At 41.3% G+C, this 22559-nt stretch overlaps 1 protein-coding gene and 1 non-coding gene across 2 annotated transcripts; one reads left to right on the forward strand and one right to left on the reverse strand.

The window, feature by feature from the left end:
- TRNAF-GAA lies at positions 1492-1564 on the forward strand. Its single transcript has one exon. It is a non-coding gene; the product is annotated as a tRNA-Phe (tRNA).
- Positions 3488-9020, reverse strand: LOC8060726 (type I inositol polyphosphate 5-phosphatase 4). The gene is made up of 14 exons (XM_002461484.2): positions 8116-9020; positions 7834-7921; positions 7078-7164; positions 6767-6857; positions 6455-6559; positions 5858-6358; positions 5627-5762; positions 5334-5527; positions 5133-5241; positions 4747-4895; positions 4405-4648; positions 4140-4203; positions 3933-3973; positions 3488-3838 (listed from the first exon to the last, which is right to left on the reverse strand). Exons 1-11 carry the CDS (start codon positions 8143-8145, stop codon positions 4429-4431), a joined length of 1710 nt encoding a protein of 569 aa, XP_002461529.1. The 5' UTR covers positions 8146-9020; the 3' UTR covers positions 3488-3838; positions 3933-3973; positions 4140-4203; positions 4405-4428.

Here is a 22559-nt window from a genome sequence, read left to right on the forward strand (position 1 = left end):
CATGCGGCCCATGCAGGCAGCCGTCCCGTCGTTGGTCGGTGTCGTCGTGCTTGGTCCAATCCACCCGTCACGTCGTCTCATCAATCCATCAGTCAATGTGGCCACTTATGGCATGGTTCATAGTATTAAATATAAATTATTTATAAAATTAAAAATATATTTAGAGAATAATTTTTAAGACAAAATTTTTAAATCTAATTACTTTATAATTAGATACTAATTGTTAAATAAAATAAAAATACTATTTGATAAATTTTAACAATCTCAACCAGACACCACCTAAAGGGTTGTTTGAATGAGTATTAAAATTTAACGGTTATTATAGTATTTTTATTTTTATTTGGAAATTAGTATTCAATCAAAAACTAATTAAATTTAAAAGATTTGTCTCGCAATTTATTTTCTAGTTGTATTTTTAGTTTTATAAATATTTTATATTTAGTACTTTATGCATATGTCTAAATATTTGATGTGAGTAGAGTTAAAAAAAAACAAGAGTAACTAGGACCTTAGTTCGCGAAAATTTTTAAGTTTAGCTAATGTATCATTTTTGTTTGTATTTGACAATTATTATCTAACCGAAGAGTAATTATGCTTAAAAAGTTCGTCTCACAAGTTATAGATAAATTATATATTTAATTTTTTTTAATTTATGCGTAATGCTCCGTGCATATGTTGAAATTTTTTTGCAAACAAGCCGGTAATGTGGTTCCGGGTTCCCGATCGACACAGTGCAGACGAGAGTTGACACGCCTGACAGACTGTGGCAGACACGAAGCGTGGCGAGCAGGCCCGGCATGGGGGCATGTCCCTGGACTACTGGGAGGTCGTGCTGCCCGTGCGTGCCAGCATCGGCATGCATGCACAGCGCAGGCGCAACTGGCTCTTCCCGTGTGGCGTGTTCCGTCCGGGCATGTCAAGGCACAACACATCTCTTTTTGAATTTTGATATTATAGCACTTTTGTTTATATTTAATATATATTATTTAATTATAAACTAATTAGGTTTAAACGATTTGTCTCACGATTTATAAGTAAACTATATAACTAGTTATTTTTTATTTATATTTAATGCTTCGTATATACATGGCGTAAGATTCGATGTAATGGAGAATCTTGTAAACGTTTGAGTTTTTGATGTCATGTAAACAAGGCCTTAGTTCCAAAAAATTTGCAAAATAGATATTGTAGTACTTTTGTTTATATTTGACAAATATTATCCAATCATATACTAACTAGGCTCAAAAGATTTGTCTCATAAATTAAAGATAAACTGTACAGTTAATTATTTTTATTTATATTTAATACTTTATGAATGTGCTGAGGAATATGAAAAAAATTTCAATTTTTTTTGGAAACTAAACATGGCACATGGCAGGCACGTGGCTTTCAGGTGACCGAGGTAGCTGCCACAGGTCACGTACGCAGGAAGTGTGCAATGAAACAGTTTCAGAATAACTTTAAATGTTTTTACACAAAGCTCTCTATCAAGCGGGGATAGCTCAGTTGGGAGAGCGTCAGACTGAAGATCTGAAGGTCGCGTGTTCGATCCACGCTCACCGCAAAAAATGAATAATTTTGGTTTTTCGTTTTTTGCCTCTCTAATAATTCTGTCGTTCGGCTTCTTGTTTTTTCATTAATTTTTTTCCCCCTCCAATCCACTTCTGTCGTTGGGCTTCCTTGAGCTTGTTTTCTTTTTCTTTTTTGGCCACAAGAAGAGACAAGGACAAGGATTGCAGGCATGTCATCATCTGCACGAGCAGACACACTGCTGCATCTGCATCTGCATCTGCTTCCCTCTGGCCACGTCCCTATTCATCTCAACTTCTCGAGCACCCCACCCAACCTTCAAGCCTTGTTTAGTTTCCAAAAAATTTTCAAGATTGTCCGTCACATCAAATCTTATGACACATGTATAAAATATTAAATGTAGATAAAAACAAATACTAATTACACAGTTTATTTTTAATTCGCGAGATGAATCTTTTGAGTCTAGTTAGTCTATAATTGGACAATATTTGTCACAAACAAACGAACGTGCTACAGTAGCCAAAACCAAATTTTTTTTTCAAAACTGAAGAAGGCCTCAGAGAGTAAACAAGGGACACTGGCCCTGGCCCTGACTGCCTCTGCTTTGCATTGGAGATTGACTGTGCCTTGGCATTGCCATGTCCCTCCGTCCGTGCGTTGCGGTTCGATACTTACGTAGTACAGTGGATGAATAGTAATACTAGGTCGTCGCACAAGCAAAACATAGGTTGAGTCGTCGCCAGGTCTCTCTCTCTCTCTCTCTCTCTCTCTGGTGCAAAAACAAAAACAGAGTACTAGTGGATGCGGCCCCGGCCCCGGCGCGAGCCAAGTGAGTGAGCGTATACGAAACCGCCAACGACCGGCCGCCGGGAATATATACCTGATGAGACGTCGTGCGCCAGTGTGGCGTCCGTCCACGGTCCAGCAGCGGCTCTGATGATCTCATCCATCTTCCCGCCCGGCGCCGGGGCGACACTAAACGAGGCAAAAATCCACTTGCCCGTGTCCTGTCCACTGTAAACACATTACATCTCTATTCACTTCACTTGGTCGACTCAAAAGTACTATTCGTTAATTTATTGTGAAAGAAAAACGCTGCTGTTAAATGATACGTACTATTCGTTAATTTATTGTGAAAGAAAAACGCTGCTGTTAAATGATACAACAGATACGTGTGGGTGAGAGAGGAGAGAGCAAAGTGTCTTGCAGTGCAGATGCTTTGCTTGGACGAGATTATTTCGATCCTTCTTCCTTCACCGCCTTTAGTTTTACTGTACTTGCTTTATCTTTTACGTGCACTGCACTGCTGGGTTTGCCCCTCGTCTTTTCTTTTCTTCCAACTCTTCGACCCTCTTTGCTTTCCCGGCTTTTCATTTCCAGGGGCAGGCGGAGGCCGCCACCGCCAGGCCGGCCGGTTCCGTCCGTTGACGTGCTTTGCAACTTTCTGCTGGGGAACCCACGCCTAGCTCTAGCTGTGTCTTGTTATTGTCACACATGGAGATCGGTCACAGATGAATGTAGTTTACAAAACCCACTGTTCATTTACTTTGGCTAAAAGTATTATTCACTGATTTATTCTAAGAGTCAAACCTTGCTGAATATAAGCTCAAATGTACCGGTGTTGTGCAAAACAACAGTCTTGCACTTGAACCACAAGTGTCAAACACAAACAGGTCTGCACTTCCACAACAGAGCTTTCAAGGAGCACTGCAGATGCAGAGAGCGAAACCATCTCTGGAGGAGGGGCGCCAAGCCAACCTTTTTCTTTGCTGCACACAGGACAGACACAGCGGCAATGAGTGCAACAAATGCCATGCCGATGCTCTCGAGCACGACACAAAAGGCACCCACACATGATTCCTCTCCAGCCCATGCCGAGCCTCAATCACAACCCCACCAGGCCATCATTCCTCCCTCGGCCTTGTTCTTATATATAGAAACCATTATTTTATATATATATATCATCCTGAAGCTAATTCATTCCATGTATCATTCACTGCCTTAAAACGGGTCCACGACTTGCTGGGGTACACAAACATTAGCTGGTTTTACAAAGTTTCTAGTCTTGAAGGAAAAGAAGCAAAGCAAAAGAAAAGAAAAAGAAAACATGTTGTTGTGTTTGTTGACACTCCAGGGTTCAACTACCAAAAAAGCGAACAAAAAAAAATGAAGCAAATATGTCGCTAGGACTAGGAGGAACTAAGGGGGCTAAAGTTGGATGAAATGTATAGTTAGCGACATGGGCTGGTACATCTCCGACGACATAGCCATCGTTTTCTGTTGATCAGCAGCAAAATTGCCCAATGTCCTGCAGCAAACGAGCAATATACATTGTTTGTTAGTTAATTTTGTTTTTGGAGTAACAAAGGATGGTGCTGATAGATGATTGATATAAACTGTACCTTTTCATTCAGTTAGTATTTGCACATTCTGTCTTCGGTATCTGCAATCAAGGATGGCAAACAAACAGACCATTAGGATTCAGCCATTCAGACCATAAATTTCAGCCATTCAGACCATAAAGGTTTACAGCCACATCTTTGTCACTAAGCATCTGTCTCAAGTTGGCAAACAGATCGTCAAGGGGGGAATTGTTTAGGCGTACTCACATCTGATCATCTAGAGAACTGAATCTGGAACCCTACATATAGAACATTTGACCAACCTCCTAACCTGCATGAAGCATCCAGAAAGTGTAAATAAACAGTGGAGTACTATTACAAGTCAATGCTTGCCAAAAAGGAAACAGAAAAAAATTGAATACAAAGTCAACAAGGCACAGAGGCATCTCTAGGCCTCAATCCAGCCAGAAAAAAAAAGTGCAAGTTGTAGTATCATTGGGGACTCCTTGGAGACCAAAAGAAGGTAGCTTACCTTATATCATGCTATAAGTCAAACTCAATAAAACTTTATTTCTCTATAGCTCTGAGAATGCGGCAAGAGCTCTTCCACCTCGATTCTAGAGCTGAAATATCCCATGTTTCTCCTCCTTTGGTGTACAATGTCAACCTCTGCCAGGAAGATACTGTACACCGGCCTGTGGTCGGAGAAACGAGACTCGCCACGAACATAAGACAGCTGATTGAGGCCGTTACCATACCAGAGAATGCGATCACACCTGTTAGTTTATAAGCAAGATATGAAATAAATGAGATCAAATACAGAAAAGAAAAATATAGCAGATGTAACTATATTGTATTAACTAAAGGAAACTACCATGCTGGTGTTCTCCTCTTCTCTTTAGGGTGCCTACCCTCTCCAGCATACCGATCTGAGTTGAATGAATATTTGTATGTGGGAGGAAAATAGATCCTCCCTTCTCTCCAACCTTGGAAAACTCGTCCATATCTTTGTTGCATCCGCAGCTGTTTCATATATAAGAGGTAAACTCAAAGGTTTGGCTAGACTTCACAATATATAAAAAAGGAGGGAGAGTGAAGGAATAAATTATAGAATACATTTTAAGCCCTTTTTATTCTGAAACAACTTAATCTTCCAATTTGGTAGCTTGCAAAAGTATACTATTTCAGAACATTAACAGCTGAACAGACATTTGCAGTAAAACTGAAATATATACTAACGAAAAGAGCACTTCAAATTACCTGATCTTTCTCCAATAATTGCTTCCAGTTATGCATTTCCACAAGAGCCTTTGCTGAACAATATGATAGGGCAATCCGATAATTCAAATCCCCTAGCCATATAATCCGACTGCAATTTTTAGTTAAGTGCATAAACAGTTAACAGATAAGTTTCCATTTGCTTCTATTGATCTGCTGAAAGACACAAGTAAAGTCTCTTACTCATGATCAAGAATCGTTTCAGGTGACTTAACATCACCAGCACCACGAACCCGTGGGAATCTAGTCTTTCTTAAAATTTCCAGAACATCGGAATTCCTGCGCAGTTCATCCCCCTCCTTTTCCCCTGATGTCAAATGGCAACATATGAAGCAGAAGCTTGTCTGGTGCAAAGACATGCTTATTGAAATTGAACCCTGCAACAAAATGGAGGAGCTTACTAAAGTTTTTTGGACATATTGATAATGACTAAAATACAGTAAGGAATATCTCCAGGATTATTGATTATTAGCTACCTTATTTCCAAGATAACCCATCAATCCTCTGCCCACACAAGAAACTTTCAAGTTTCTGACATCATCTCTTATTTCATTGCGTACCCACACTGTGAGAAATATGCCAACCATTTGTTTGCTGGCAACCAAGCAATACCTGAAACCCGCATGCATACTGAAAGGGTTAGTTTGAAAGGAATTAAAGCCTAAACATGTGGTATAGTTAAATGCATTATGAAGCACTGACAATACCTAGAGCTGTTTGATTGATCATCATTTTGTTCAGAAGGTGCAGATGCACTGTAGCTATGAGGGAATGGTGAAATTTGTGCACCATCGCTCACTTCCATATCTATGTTATCCTCATCAGGTGATCCAGGGCAGCGCAGATTCCCATCAAAATCACTTGGTCTGCCTCCTAAGTTGACTGGATCGCAAACGCTAAACCTGCGATCTAGCCTTGGTTGTGGGAACATGAAGTCCCCATCCATTCTTAAACTACGGCTGAGGTTGTGGAACGACCGGCGATGAAAGAATGAGAAGTTCTCCTGCCTTCTTGCAGACCCCTCAAAATCAGCATCCAGTTCTACAACTGGATCCAGGACTGGTGAAGGTGTATGATAGCCACCACAACCACTAGCTCCAGGATTCTTGTTCAGTGTCCGCCTAATAAGGGACACCCACTTCTTGGCTGGAAGGTTATCTTCAGTGCCAAGAACGTTTCCCGCATTCAAAGGGACAATCTCTTGAAACCTATCAACGTGAAGATCAAATTAACTGAAAAGCCTAAAAAACACTACCAACTAAGTCAAGCTAGCTCGAAGGGAAGGCCATCCAACTGATACATACCCTAAGACATAGATATCGGCAGGAGGAGAAGTATGGAGCCATTCATCTAAATTTAGCCCCCTTGGTGGTGACTTACCACCGACGTTCCACGTTGCAGCAAAGATCCTACATGCAAATGAACAGAATAAGAATAATGATCGACAAGACTCCTTTAGCATACTATTGCAGTCAAATTGCATGAACCACCCAACAGTAATATGGACAATGATTAAAGGACAGAAGATTCCATCCGATCTACTAAACTGAAATTTCCTAATTACCCAGCAGACATGATGGCCCTAGCAGAAACACCACATGGTGAATCAATGGTACCTGTAATCTTGCACTTCTGTCAGGCGTGCTGCATCAAAATTATTCTTCCCTCGGCGAGCGCGTTCAGCACTCCGCTTTGACGACGATCGGTCTAGAGGCCCACAAGTAACAGCAGGCGTGAACAATCATTTAACATGACAGAAGAAAAGTGCTGATGCAGAACAAAGATTGAACGTAGATAAACAAAGTGGAACTGAGCTAAGCAGCAGCTGTGGGGTGACTGGTGAGGAGAGAAAGCTGCATCTCTGGAGCTGCTGTAAGCCTGTAATAGAGAGGGTGTGTGTGTGGTCCAAATGGTTCATTGCACTTACCAGTTCTGCTTTTCTTGGCAGCAGTGCTTGCGCTTGCTTCGCTTGAGGAACAGCTGGGCTTCCATGATCCACCACCACCATCCCTTGCTAAAATGGATCACAAGGCCAGTTGAGCAGAAACGAAAACGAAGGAACCATACGCAAAGGAAAAGGTGCTTGCTTTGCTCGTGATCTTTGATGAAATCTCTATCCGATTCAGTCAAAAAAATAGATTCAGACAGACGAGTCACTCCAAGAAATCAACCAAGCGTTTTTCCCTTTTTTTGTCAGGATCAGTGGCAAAAAGGATATTGTTTGGTTGGACCTTTACAGGTCTGGTGCATCACGAGATCAAAACTGGAAACTGAAATGCACAAGGAGATATCAACCAGTGGAAAAAGTGTTCGATAGCGACATTTCACATGGTTGCTGATCTACCATTGAGTCGACACTGGGAATCTAATGTGGATAACTACAGAAACAACTGGGCGTTAAGAGGATAACCTCAACCTCAAGCAATGGGCGTTCTTGGATCAGGCAAAGCCATTTCCCCAAACCAAAAACCAAACCAGCAAGCAAAGGTAAAGGATGCATGCCGTTTTGGGGGCTGGGACTGAGAGGGATGCGGCCGGCTCTAATAATCACGAAATAAATGCACAGACATATACTACTAGTAATAAATAAATCAATCAATCCGAACAAGAAATGGGGCTGCAACCACCACTCATGTCGGAACAGCCAAAGCGATGCATCCTTGGGCCGGATGTTGAACCATACCCTGGCTGGCGTCGAAATCCGCATGGAAGTCCTGCGCCTTGGGCCGGATGTTGAACCACTTCCTCACGAGGGACTTGGACCATGAAAGCTGCACACATGAAAAAGGGTGAAGAGCCAGGAGAGATGAGCTGCGGATCACGAAATGGAAACAGCACCTACTGCTGGTACCACACAACCTGAGGAAAAATACAGGTCAAATGGAGCAGGAACGAGACGGAAAACGATTCTATCTCATCAATCAAGAAGGGGGGAAAAAAGCATTGAAGCAACCGAAGATGATACCTTGCTCTTCTTGGCGCTCTCTTCCGTCATTGTCTCATAGCTCCTGCTGAGCTCAGCAGGTGGCGCAGAAGGAAGAGGGATCTGTCACCCCGCCGCCGCCGCCGCCGCCACCTCCTCAAGCCGTGATTCCTGAAGCAACAGGAAGCCTCAAATCCAGGATCCACTCAAGACCCGCGGCGAGGCTTTCACCGGGGATCCTCGAATCTCAGGCCGAATTAGCCACGGCGCAAGGCCGAATCAGCCGGCCGGCCGGCCACCCGCCCGCCCGCCACGAGGCGCGCGCGCCAAGATTGGGACTTCTTTTTTCAGAAGGCGGAGCCGCCAGCCGACCAACCAGTGGGGAGGAAACGGCGCAGGCCGGGAATCTCCCCTGCCGGCAATGCAGCTGCCGCCACCCTCCTCGCCAGCTTAGCCTCTACTAGGACGGACGGACGACCGCGGGAGCTGGGATTCGTCGGTACCAAGGCCTACTACTTGTAGCCTCGTAGTACTTGCTCCTACTACTGACTGAGAGGGAGAGATTACAGGGGGGAGCTGGGTGGTGGGTGCTAGGAGGAATAGGACACGGGGTGGCAGAGGAGGCGGAGGGGAGGACGACGACAAGGGGAGAGAACGGACGGAGTGCTTGTGTTGTGTGCAGGGGAGGGGAGAGAAAAAGGGGGTGGTGGAGGAGAGAGAAAGTGAGGCTTCTTGTGTGTGCTGCTCTTTTTCTCTCTCTACATCCCTGCTCGCGCTGGCTGCCTGCTTTGCTTTGGCCTTCTCTCTCTCTCCTCTAGCTTTTGTCGCCCAAATCCAGGGAGGAGGAAGAGGAGGGGGAGGTAGCCAGCAAACGCAAAGCTGCCGTGGGTGCGAGGGGAGGGAGGAGGAGGCGGAAGCTGAAGGAACAGGGAGCAAAAATGGCAGTGGGCTCGCTCGAGTGGTGTGGAGTGTGGACAAAGCGGTTTGTTGGTCGCCCCGAGGGCAATTCCGGCACGGAATATATTTTTTTAGCTGCCTGGTTTTGGGGGTTTCTATGCCATCTGTGGAAAAACAAAAAGAGGCATTTCCTTCATATGTGTCATTGCCATACTTGTAAGTGTGGTACATACATTTTTCTAGTGTGCGTGTTACATTTCCTCTACTTTAGACAATATACACATATCAAAAACTTTTAAAATCATCCTTGGGATAAGACATATCAAAAACTTTACAAATAGTCTAGAAAGACCTTCACTTAACTCCCGTCATATCAAATATTTAGACATATACATAAAGTACTAAATATAGACTATTTACAAAACTAAAAACATATCTAGAGAGTAATTTGCGAGATGAATCTTTTAAGCCTAATTAGTCTATAATTGGACATTAATTGTCAAATAAGACGAAAATACTACAGTACATGTTAAACTTTAACACCTCTAACTAAGGCTGGATAACGAGCCAGCTCGACTCGGCTCATTTTGGCTCGTTAGAATAACAAGCGGCCCGTTATCTTAACGAGCCACAAAGCCAGCTCGGCTCGACTCGTTAAAAGCTCGAGTTGGCTCATTAAGCTCGCGAGCCAGGTATAAAAAGTATATAAAATATAATATTTATATTCATCTAAAGATTAAAAATAGTAATAATACAATAATAATATAATCCAATTGTCTTAAGTCCAACAAAATATTCATATGAGCTAACATATCAACCATTTATAAAAGTGTAAGACATGAAGTAATATAAAACTAGTATAAGTTATGATGATTTTTTCTCTAATGTTGTAGCTCGTTAGGCTCGCAAGCGGATCGCGAGCTGGCTCGAGTTGGCTCGTTATAGCTAACGAGCTAAAATCTTGGCTTGGCTCGGCTCGGCTCATTATCCTAACGAGCCGAGCCGAGCCAACCACGAGCCCGAACGAGCTAACAAGCTTCTGAGTTTTTCACCAGCCTTACCCTAACCAAACAACCCCTAAATCGATGGCCTTTTACCGGTAGATATGTAACCGATGTGTAATTGTTTGCGTTATTGTAGATAGTCTGCAACCCTTAAGTAGGGAGAAACCCATGTGTTTGTGTGAGCTACATGGCATGTAATTGTTTTCGTTCCTTATATATATAGCTCGTAGCTCTTAACTAGAGAGAAACTTGTGTGGTTGCGTGAGCACGTGCTGTGTAATTATTCTGGTTTACCTAGCTAGGGAGAAAATCATGTGCTTCCGTGAGCATGTGTTGTGTACTTGTTTTGGTTTCTTATAGATAGGCCGCAGCTCTTAATTAGGGATAAACTCGTAGTTGTTTTGATTCCTTGTAGATAGTTTGCAACCCTTAACTAGGTAGAAATTTGTGTGCTTGCGTGAGCATGTGCAGTTGTTTTGGTTCTTTGTAGATAGCCCATAAACCTTAACGAGAGAGAAATCTGTGTGTTTGTGTGAGCACGCGTTGTGCAATTTTTTTGGTTCCTTGTGGATAGTTTGTAACTCTTAACTAGGGAGAAACTCATGTGCTTGCGTGAGCCGTGCGCCGTGTAATTATTTCTTTATAGATAGCCCGCAACTCTTAACTAGGGAGAAACTCATGTGCTTGTGTGAGTCACATGTTGTGTAATTGCTTTTGGTTCCTTGTAGATAGCCCGTGGCCCCTATCAAGGAGACACTCATGTGCTTGTGCGAGCCACACACAGTGTAATTATTTTGGTTTCTTATAGGTAGTCCATAGCCCTTAACTAGGAGGAAACTTCTGTGCTTGTGTGAGCCACGTGCTGTGTAATTATTTTGGTTTCTTGTAGATAGCCTGTAACCCTTAACTAAGAAAAAACTTGTGTACCTATATAAGCCACGTGTGGTGTAACTGTTTTGATTTCCTATAGATAGCTAGTGGTTCTTAACTCAGGAGAACCTCGTATGCTTATATGAACGCGCGCGGGCCACGACAGAAAAAAAAAATGCTATATGATCTGTAGAAACATCTAGCCTTTGCTTTTGAAATAACATTGCCAACTTTATTTAACCTTAGAAGCACGTGTTATTTCAAACAATTTTATCTAGACTTATATAAGTAGGAGCAAAATTAGAAAACATTACCAGCACGTCGATCCAATTCCTAAAAGAACAAATGGAACATATAGTGAATCCATTTTCTATAAAAAAAAACATGAAAAAAATATAAGAAGGAGTTAACAGTTTCAGACAGTACAAATTTATAATGACTCTATTTCAAAAGAGACGAAGAACACGGACATACCAAACCATTGTCTAGAACCACTGGCCTACGTGGCTATGTTGCTACATGTACAGCACTGTGTACACCACACAGAAACCCCTAAAACCAGCAAAGGCATGCCTACCACCATTAGCCACTCACAAAAACACTGTTACAACTCCACTACGCATGGGTGTGCGTATCATTTCGCTTCGTGGCCCCTCATGTGCGGACCCGCTCCAGGGGCGGGGCCACCCACCATGCGTGACGGTGCGCAGCGCCCTGGCCCACTTTCTGACAGCGGTCAGGCGGTCGTGTGTGCTTCCGGACGGATTCGGTCTTCCTGCCACTGTGACACTCAGCACCGCCCTACGAAGTGGGCGAGCGGGTACGCCACTGACATGTGGGGTCAGAAACGATACGGGCCCACTTTGTCAGTTTCTGTGTGGTCTGGTCGCAGGCGATGCTTGTTGGCTTGGAGATGGGGAGGGATCGCGGTAGTTAAAAGCGAATTAAAGCGTGTAAAGATCGTGAAGAGAGAGAGAGAGAAAGAAAAGAAGGAGAAGAAAAAAAAAAGGGAAAAGGACGTGTTTGTTGAATGAATCTTGGTCGTGATCGATGACGAGCCGAGCCTTTTCAGTGATCAGTGAGCACAGTAGTAGGCCCAATAATTTAGTCCTTGTATATACATTTAATTAAACTTTTCCTTCCGCGTATTTTCAGGCCTGGTTCAGTTCGTTTTTTTTTGCATTTCAATACTATAGTATTTTCGTTTTTATTTGATAAATATTGTCTAATTATAGAGTAATTAGTCTTAAAAGATTCGTCTCGCGATTTATAGATAAACTGTGCAATTAGTTTTTATTTTTATGTATATTTAATGCATCATGTAAGATTCGACGTGACAGAGAATTTTGAAAATTTTTTAATAACTAAACAAGGCCTCAGCTGTTTATCCCTTTATAGCGATATATGATTAGGGTAATAATTTGCTTAGTCTTATCAAACACTCCTTGTCAAAGATATAGTGGGATTGTTGTCAATTGGGATGCTACCAACTAGGATTCAATCCTGATGTCATACTTTTTAAAAAGAAATTCAGAAAAAAAAAAGTAGAATACATACGAGTGCGTGTTTGATGTTACTGTTTGTTTCCTGCTTAGGCCGTATTTAGCTGTGAATTTTTTTTGGTAGCATTTCCGTTTGTTTGTGACAAATATTGTCCAATCATGAACTAATTAGGATTAAAAATTCGTCTCGCGATTAGTCAAACTGTTTAATTAGTTTTTGTTTTCGTCTATATTTAGTGCTTCATACATGTGCCGCAAGATTTAATGTGCCGAGGAATTTTGAAAACTTTTTAGTTTTTGGATGAACTAAACAAGGCCTTACTACGCGTTTGGTGTTTCCCGCGTACTGTAGGCTAGAGCTCTCGGGCTCTTTTGTTTGCGTGTGTATAGACATGTCTACTCCCTCCGTCCCAAAATAAGTGTCGTTTGCGCTTCCCAAGAAATAACTTTAACTAAATATATAGTAAAAAATATTAATATTTATAGTACATAATTAGTATCATTGAAAAAATCTTTAAGTCTAGTTTTTTATCAAATTTATTTAGAGACATAAATATTGCACATATTTTCTACAAATTGAGTCAAACTTGTGGCACGAAAACCTAAAACGACACTCTTTTTTGGGACGGAGGGAGTACATGTGTGTAAGTATGAAGCGTGTGGGTTGTGTGCTTCTAGTCGCACTTTTTAAAAAATACCCTCCTCCTTCTCATTTTTGTATTTTAAAGTTGTATATGCGAGAAACACTTGGCACATCAATATACAAAAAGAGACACCTGAGGTATATATAGGAAAAAGTGAAAAAAAATCACGTACTACACATGCTGCTACACTAGGTTTGTCATGCAAAATGCTTTAGCTTTGTTTGACTAAAACAGTAGTTATTTTTAGGATATTAGGCCTTGTTTAGTTTCGAAAAGTGAAAAGTTTTCGGTACGGTAGCACTTTCGTTTGTTTATGACAAATATTATCCAATTATGGACTAACTTGGATCAAAAGATTCGTCTCGTGATTTACAGCTAAACTGTGTAATTAGTTTTTGTTTTCGTCTATATTTAATGTTTCATGTATGTGCCTTAAGATTCGATGTGACGGGGAATCTTGAAAACTTTTTGGTTTTCAGGGTGAACAAGGCCTTAGTCCAAGTCAAAGGTTCATAATAAAAAAAAACCACGCCAATGTTTACATTTTGAGACCGACAGAATACTTTTTCTCTCTCGCTCTTTATTACATTAGAGTTTTGCTACTAGACACTGCAGCCTGCCTTGAATAATACGCTAGCTAGGCAGTGACAGGCGGGCAGATGATTTTTGTGGCGAGTCGGCGTCTAAGCACACGGGATAATCATATCGATCGCCATCCTTTCCCAGCTGATCCTGAGCTGCTAGCTAGCTAGGCCGGCGTCGGCGTGTGGTGTGCAAACAGTGAGAGGACAAGCCGAAAACGGCTGTAGCTTGCTGCTGCTGCCTCATCTTGTCAAACACTCACCGCCTCTCACACTTTGTATTTTTCTTCTTCTCTCTTTTGGGAGAGAAATAAACTCAGCTCGTGATCACACTTATTAACTCTCGCCAGTGACATGTACAGTGTTTGACGGCAACTTATGAGGTGATCGAGGTTGCTCTCATGGACGAAGAGAACAGAGCTGCGTGTGTGCTTATTGGCCACAATATAATTTTTGGGGTACATGCAATAATGTTTTGCATTGGGTTTTTTGTTTGGTTTGGCTAGCTCAAAAGGAGATCAGATGCCATGGTTTATGGAGCAGGGAAAATGGGGGGCATGCATGCATTGGACCAGCTAGCATCACACAGATCGCTCATCGCGGGGAACATTGCTTATAGTACAATGATTGAACTGTAGATCAAAGGATGGATGTTGGCTTGGGATTTTGCATTGATCACCATCATACATAGATAGATATTGGTTGCATGTAACCACACAACCGATCAACAATCGTAGGTGTACGTAGTGACAACGCTTTTCACAAACATATAGTACATGCTGCTTTGCATATGCTGAACGGCTGAATCCATCACGTACGTACGTTATCCGTACAAAGTAGTAGTAGTAGTAGTAGTAGTAGTACACGATGTATCATGTATGTATGTCGCGTGGGGTTCCGTCGCTATCGATCTCCAGTACAGCATCTATATACGTAGCGATCAAGATGGATTGGTAGGGTCGGCCGTCCGGTCCCCTACTACGCGCTTTAGGCCGTGTGTTTAGTTCGTGGACAAAAAGATTTCGCAACACTGTAGCACTTTCGTTTGTTTGTGATAATTATTGTCCAATTATAACCTAACTAAGCTTAAAAGATTCGTCTCGTAAATTTCGACCAAACTGTGCAATTAGTTTTTATTTTTATCTATATTTAATACTTCATACATGCGCCTAAAGATTCGATGTGACGGGGAATCTTCAAAATTTTTGAAATTTTGGGTGGAAGTAAACAAGGCCGTTTACCCCAAAAACCAAAAACCAAAATTTTTTAAGATTTCCCGTAATCTTGTAGCATATGCATAGAACATTAAATATAGACAAAAATAAAAACTAATTGCATAGTTTATCATAAATTACGAGATAAATCTTTTAAGCCTAGTTACTCCATAATTAAATAATATTTGTCAAATAAAAATAAAAATGTTAGAGTTTCAAAAACTGAAAAGTTTTCGAAACTAAACAAGGCCTACAAACTGTTGTGCGGAAAAAGATGCTAACAACGACGTGCACTGCTCCCGAAGTGAAAAATTTCGTGACACTGTATCACTTTCGTTTGTTTGTGGTAATTATTGTCCAACTATGGACTAACTAGGCTCAAAAGATTCGTCTTGTCAATTTCGATCAAATTGTGCAATTACTTTTTATTTTTATTTATATTTAATACTCCATGCATGCGTATAAAGATTCGATGTGACAGGGAATCTTGAAAATTTTTAGATTTTTGGGTGGAAGTAAACAAAGCCCTAGTTATGACTTATGAGCATCAATGTCACACACACACAGCATGGGGCCTTGCTTCTTTCCCTGCACGAATTTGCATGCATGCATATATACTACACACACATGCTCCTACAGTCATTACATTCCTTCTTTTTTTTTTTGAAAAGTTTAGTCATTAGTATATTCATTGCGGTGGCATGCATGCAGTTGCACTGCCGCGGTCAATGGAGTTCGCCGGCGGACGGCCGGCTGGCCGGCCGGCAAACAGGCGCCTTCTTCATTCGGACAGGACAGTTGCTATGATTCGGCGCCGGCGTCCGGCGATCATCCATCACTCAACACAGCTAGCATAATTCACCGTGTGCAACGGACGGGGAACACCACTGATCCATGCATGCATCATCCATAGCATGCATGTACTGACAGTGACACGCTGGGCCCGCCCCTGCAGCCGCTATCATCTTGCCATACTCCTACTCTACTAGTCTAGTCGTACGGCGAGAGATGCAATGCAAATGGATCAGGCCTTTCAGTTCCCAAAATTTTGGGTTTTTGGGCAATATAGTACTTTTGTTTTTATTTGACAAATATTATCTAATTATGGACTAATTAAATTTAAAAGATTCATCTCGCGATTTACAGTGTACTTAGTTTTTGTTTTCATCTATATTTAATACTGAGTAAAATACACTGGCGGCCCTTTAACTTGTCACCCTGTGTCATTTTGGTCCATGAACTTGCAAGCCCGAAAAAGTGACCCCTGAATTTGTCCGTCTGTGCCACTTTGGTCCATGAACTTGCAAACGCAAAACAGTGGCCCCTGAACTTGTCGGCCTGTGCCACTTTGGTCCATAAACGTGTAAACGATCTTTCAACGTGTCAACAAATATTTATTTATTTCATAACTAATTATTAATGAAATACTAAATTCATGAAATGTTTTGTGTAGCCTCTTCATGTGTACTCCGCCTAGGAAAAATATGAAACCTAAAAAACAAATAAAATTTGCTTGTTTTAAAATTATCTCTTTTAATTAATAAATGCAACGAATTGATATATTATTTGATATATTTGACGCTACGAATAAAAATATATCAATTTCGTAAATTAAAAAGGAAGCGGTGACATCATTGCTGACGTCAGCACCATAAACGATGTCATGCATGACCTACCAGAGGCGGCCACGTGGCAGAACAGTGCCATGCAGCCGGTGTTATTTTCGTATTTGCATGTTCATGGACCAAAGTGGCACACGTCGACAAGTTCAGGGAGCACTTTTTCGCGTTTGAAAGTTCATGGACCAAAGTGGCACATGCTGGCAAGTTTAGGGGCCTCTTTTTCGCGTTTGCAAGTTCATGGACCAAAGTGGCACAGGGCGACAACTTAAAGAGCCGCCGGTGTATTTTACTCTTTAATGCTTCATGCATGTGCCACAAGATTAGATTTGACGGAGAATCTTGAATTTTTTTAAAAACTAGAGGCCTTGTTTATTTTCACCTCAAAACCCAAAATTTTTTAAGATTACCTGTCACATCAAATCTTCAGACGCATGCACGGAGTATTAAATATAGACGAAAACAAAAACTAATTATATAATTTAGTCGAAATATACGAGACAAATCTTTTAAGCCTAATTAGTTTATGGTTGAACAATAATTAACACAAAGAGTGTCGCAAAATTTTTCAATTCACTGGACTAAACAAGACCTTATTATTACCTTTGCAAAAAGGCTGACGTACACTCGATTTGACAAGTGTCAGTGTAGGATGCTCGCGGCGAAGAAGAATCAATGCAAGCGGCCGGGCATCGTCGGCAGAAATCGATGGACACGACGACTTGTCCCGTTGTCTGCATGCACATGCTCGATCGATAAGGATTCCATTTCCACGCATCTCAGCGACGTCGTTGAATATATGTTATAAACTTATGCTATGATCTGACCGGACATGCAGGCTCACGAGCATGACACCACCAATGTGTGCATATCCATATTCTATTTTATGTGCGCATATTGCTCATGCATGCATCGTCCATGCATGCGACCAAAATTTGGTTGGTAGAAAGTTGTCTTGCTTTTCTCTCTTTGTGTGTTTTGTTTATTCATTATTTCCCATTTTTGTTTGTGACAGGAATCAAGTAGTAGTAGGTAGGTAGGTGTATATGTGTCCTCTCACACACATTGTGCTTAAGCATTTTAAGAATATATGATGGAGACCGCGCAATCAACTTTTAGCTTTGCTACGATGTCTATATTGAATAAATATAACATCACTTCTATAATTTAGGTGCCTATTTTTTTTTATTCAGATCGATAAGCAACTCCCACATAACATAATTAAAAAAATATTATGTAAACTCTGGCAGTTCCTTGAATCCGAGAAATATTTATGGTCCTGGTTGTGTATCTGATCTCTGATCCTTTCGGTATGGAGTGGATGCTGTGCACCCGTGCCTGACACAAACTTCCATTATTCCCATATCACCAAGTCTTGCGAGAACTGTGATGCGCCATGGATGTAAAAAGTAAAAGTAAAATTTGGTGCACAACATGCATGAGGATATATGTAATTAATTAACAAATAACATCTATATTTACATATATATATATATATATATATACCACATTTACCCGTTCACATTTTACATATAATATAATTTGGTTACATAGTAATATAGCATGAGAATATATACACATGCTATATACGATCGAGGATACCAAGGTGATGGTTGGTTGCACATGCATGCATGCATGCATGCACCCACCCCCATTTATTTACAGCAACGGCATGCATATCCAGATCCCTGCTGCTGGATCCGGCTGCACAGCAGCAGCATGCCGTGGACGTGGACGTGGAGCGAGGCACCCTACACGTACGTCCACGGGCTCTCGCCTCTCGGACGGATAGATATGATCCTCCCATCCTTGGGCACTCTCACTTGCTTGTTTATTATTTAGTCCCCTGGACGCATCAGTTCAGGATCTTTGCTTTGCTTTGCTTTGGGAGACTTGCATTGCGCATTGCTTCTTGAAATAACATAATTTAACTAATAGATCCTCCCAAGTACGCAGTCCACTCTCACTAATTTATTAACTAATATGCTGACATTAACTTGCACTAACATGCATTGCCATTGGTCCACGGGTACCGTCCGCGCATCGGAATCCGTACGTGATGGTTATAATATGTGTAGTATTAAGCAGGGATCAGATGGTGACACCAGCTTGTGAGTCGTCTTTTCGTGTTTAGAAGAGGAGGGCGGGGGTTGAGATACTGTGCGGTGTCCAAAGCCGGCCTGAATCTTTGATTGCGTTGGTTACACTACTGGTGGAGGCTCCGATCTAATCATCGGAGGCACGACTTTTGTAAAAGCTAGGCTAGAGTGAAATCCTAGATCCGCGCCCACTCCACACCGTACCGGGCAGAGAGCTGAGAGGGCTTTTCCGCTTTGTAGGCCTGTGGCGAAATGGTATATATATATATATATATATATGTATCCGATGATGACAGAGGAGGCCGGCCGGCGATCGATGACCATGTTGAACAAATTAAAGGTTGATTACATACAATGCAAGCACCACCGTACGTTAACCACACTTGTTATCGAGTGTGCCCCTTCTCATCAAGCATGCATGCCATGCATGCGTGGCCTATTTATGTGTGTATTTCCGATCCATTGGGAGAATGGGAATGCCTCTCTTTTTTTAAGAACATGCATGGTGGAGACTTCCCGCTTCCGCGTCACCGCATACAGTGTTTATCTTAATAATAGTACATAGATTCAAAGATATTGCTGATGATTCAGAGAAAAAGAAATGAAAAATTTATGCATGACAAAAAGTCTATTACTATTAGACTTGCATCCATGACAAAGCGAACAGCTCCAGCGTACGTAGTGGTCTCTATGAATGGAAATGCCTATATATTGTAAAAAGAAGTACTAACTTAAGTTATGACGCTAGCTAACACAGCAACATTCTGTGAATAAAACTGAGCAAGTTGTGTACTGAAGGAAAACCAATATTACAAAACGCAAAAAAAAAAAACAGATTTACAAAGTGTTTAACTCATTTTGTTATTTTAGGGAAATCCTAGGGTTTTAATTAGTAGGGCTCCCTCAACACCCTGAACAATGGGAAACCGGCTAATATAATTTAATTAAAAACATATTTCCTTCATTTTCTGATTAAATCAACTTCTAGAAATGAAAGTTTAGGACACATTACTGCTACAGAGAAAAAACCACAATTAACACCGTACCCTTCATTAGTTTGAGCTCCATACTTCCATCTTTATTTTGCTTGTTAATTAATTGATGAGGCCTCTAGTTCATAATCAAAGAATTTACTACTCCATCAATCTTTATTGTGTACAAAAGTGACAGAGATAGATAACAGTTTTAGATGCTGTTGGGTGTCGTTGCTAGACCATTATCAGTTCATCACTGGCCTGTGGAAGCAAAGACCCACACGTGAGTCTCACAGCTAGCTAGTTATGTTGTTGTGCTGATGTATATATATATCTGAAACCGCACACTTTGCAGTAGTGTCATGTATATTTAAAAAAATTCCAAGGAAGAAAAACGGCACCAATAATATATTGTTCGTTTGAGATTATCTGCTGAATCTGTCAGTTATTTAACAGTATTTTTTTTACAATAAATTAATGAACAATACTACAATCGCACATCACCCATGTCCGAATTCTTGTATTTCGTCATGTTCCTCCACATACAGTTCCATGATGTTTCCGCCTTCCGGCATGGATAACTGGATAGAGCTTGCCCGGCCCCTCCATCGATCGATCCATGCATCCATGGAGCCTGCTGGACACAGACTTGCATTGGCTGGACTGGCCATTAGGCATTAGCTAGGCTAGTGAACGTCGCTGTTCCATTGGCAGCGACGTCTGGACCTGCAAGGATATGTGGCCTTTAATTTGTTGCACGTACGCCCATTTTGTAGTTTTCTTCCTCAGGTTGAGCTAGCTCTCGATATCCTTGTGGAGTTGTGATGGTCTCTTGCACTCTCATGGCCATGACCATGACCATGACAGGCACAGGCAGGGGTTTCGGTCAAAAAGGATGTGGAGACGACGACGAAAGGAAAAGGCTGCAGGACCAAGTTGCCCTCAAAAGTGTATAGGATGAGATCCAAACAGCTGAATAGTGGGGCCTGCAGAGGCTGAAAAGAGAATTATTGTTAGTGACCTAGACTACACTACATATATATTGCTCTCTCTGTCTCATTGGAATTTGCAAATTGAATACTGAAAATACATCTATGTATATGTATGTACTATATATAATTCCACTTTGTGATAAGCATCCATGCATATTAGTAAGGACTCCCTATGTCCAACAGGGGAAGAAGAACATGCATATGTATATAAGTTTGTAAACTGTGTTGTGCTAAGCAAATCAAATGATTGATGCCTTCTCCAGTACACACATCATTATCATTAGGAGAGTCGAAGGACTGGAGCATGCAGGCGTGATCTATGATGCACACCACGCCATCCGGCCGTGCATGATGTATGCATGCATGGCATGCAGTTTCACGGGATCTAGCTAATCAGGGGACAACATCCATAATTAACAACACACTAGTGTCGCCATCATTCCAGTACATTTCCTCTTGACCTTATCCCCTTTGGGTTTGGGGACCAATGCTAGCAGATCATGCATGGTGTTCAGTACCAGCCGTCGGATCTGATTCTGTTCGCGATGCTCATCTGACCGTCCAGCGACAGCACAGAGCTCCAATATAATAGTCATCTTCTTTGATATCCGGTGACGGTGATCGGTGACTATGCAGAACTTAATGAACAGGTTATAATAAACAAGCACTTTGCTTGTGGGTTAAACTAATACACGCATAGTAAGTATTTCCTCTGCTTCAAGTTAATAGGCCAGATTATTGATTTTGTCACAAGTTAGACTTATTCTATATAACTTTGATTAATTCTATGGAAAAATATACTAACATATGCAATGATATCATACTTGTTCTGTTTCACTCTCTATATAATATGGCTTAATGGCACATTTAATTCAATTTATAAATGCTAAAATATTGAAAACAACAAAACATGTACTCTAGTATCATTTTTCTCAATGGATCTACACAGTAAAATAAACTACTACTCATCATCATCATCATCATCAAAGTCATTTGATTTTTTTTAAATGATAGTACGTAAACATTGGCGAGAGATAAACGAGGGCCTCTTCGTTTGACTCAAAAACCTACTGTTTGTTGATTTGTTGTGAGAGAAAAACATTGTTGAATGGCTGACAGATTTGACAGATAAGCTCAAACGAACAGGCTCTCGTTGTGATCAATGACTTAGCACACATAGTGGCTCAATAATTGTGAGACTAGCTGTTCACATTTAGATTTTGTTTTCCACATTGCATCATGTCATTTATAGTAGGGATTTAATTTGCTTAGTATTAGTATCATGTCATACAATACTTACGTAGCTAGTACGGAAGATGATATTTATCATGGCGTATCTGTCTGAGTCTAAAGTGCATTGGTTATTGCTTAATTCGCGTTCCCGTTGCGCAAGAACCTGAACAGTAGTCCAAATTAAAGACACGGCGAAAATGCCCTGACCGCGGCAGCAATGATGAGCTATCGTTGCATGTTGCTAGTTGCTACTCCGATGTGATCCATCATCTCTCTTGTCAAATTAACCATAATCAACTCTGGTTCCATCTCACTCACAGTCACAAGTGGTGTGTGGCCGCCGTGGTTACAGACTTACAGTTACTTACAGTGACTGCGGCATCTGCACGCCACCGGCAGTAGTACAGTGTTTGACGGTAGCCTTCATAAAGAAAAAAAAAATCTAAAATACGTACTCCGTAATATATAACGTGTAGCTGCTTTGCACACCACTGCATGCAGCAATAATAAAATGCAGAGACCGAAGAGAATTCGATGGTTCGGGGACAGGCTACCATTATTTCAAAGGGCATCAGTTCAATCTATATATCCCAGCTGATACGATGAAGTGATGCTGCATCCCAGCTGACATTCGTCGTCAGTCTTCGTCAAATTCGCCGAGGCTCATGATAATGCAAATCCAATCATAGAGTCTAGATTGATAAGTGCTGTACTATTTCAGATGTGTAATAGTGGCACTACGACGTGGGTGATGTTGCATTGTTTAGATATGAAGGGTAACGGTAGCTTAGCTGTAATGAAGTGTGGTGACGGTACATACATACATAAGAGCTTTTTACATGTACGGCCGTGAAAAA

The sequence above is a fragment of the Sorghum bicolor genome, chromosome 2 (genome assembly GCF_000003195.3).
Source record: "Sorghum bicolor cultivar BTx623 chromosome 2, Sorghum_bicolor_NCBIv3, whole genome shotgun sequence".
Lineage (NCBI taxonomy): Eukaryota > Viridiplantae > Streptophyta > Magnoliopsida > Poales > Poaceae > Sorghum > Sorghum bicolor.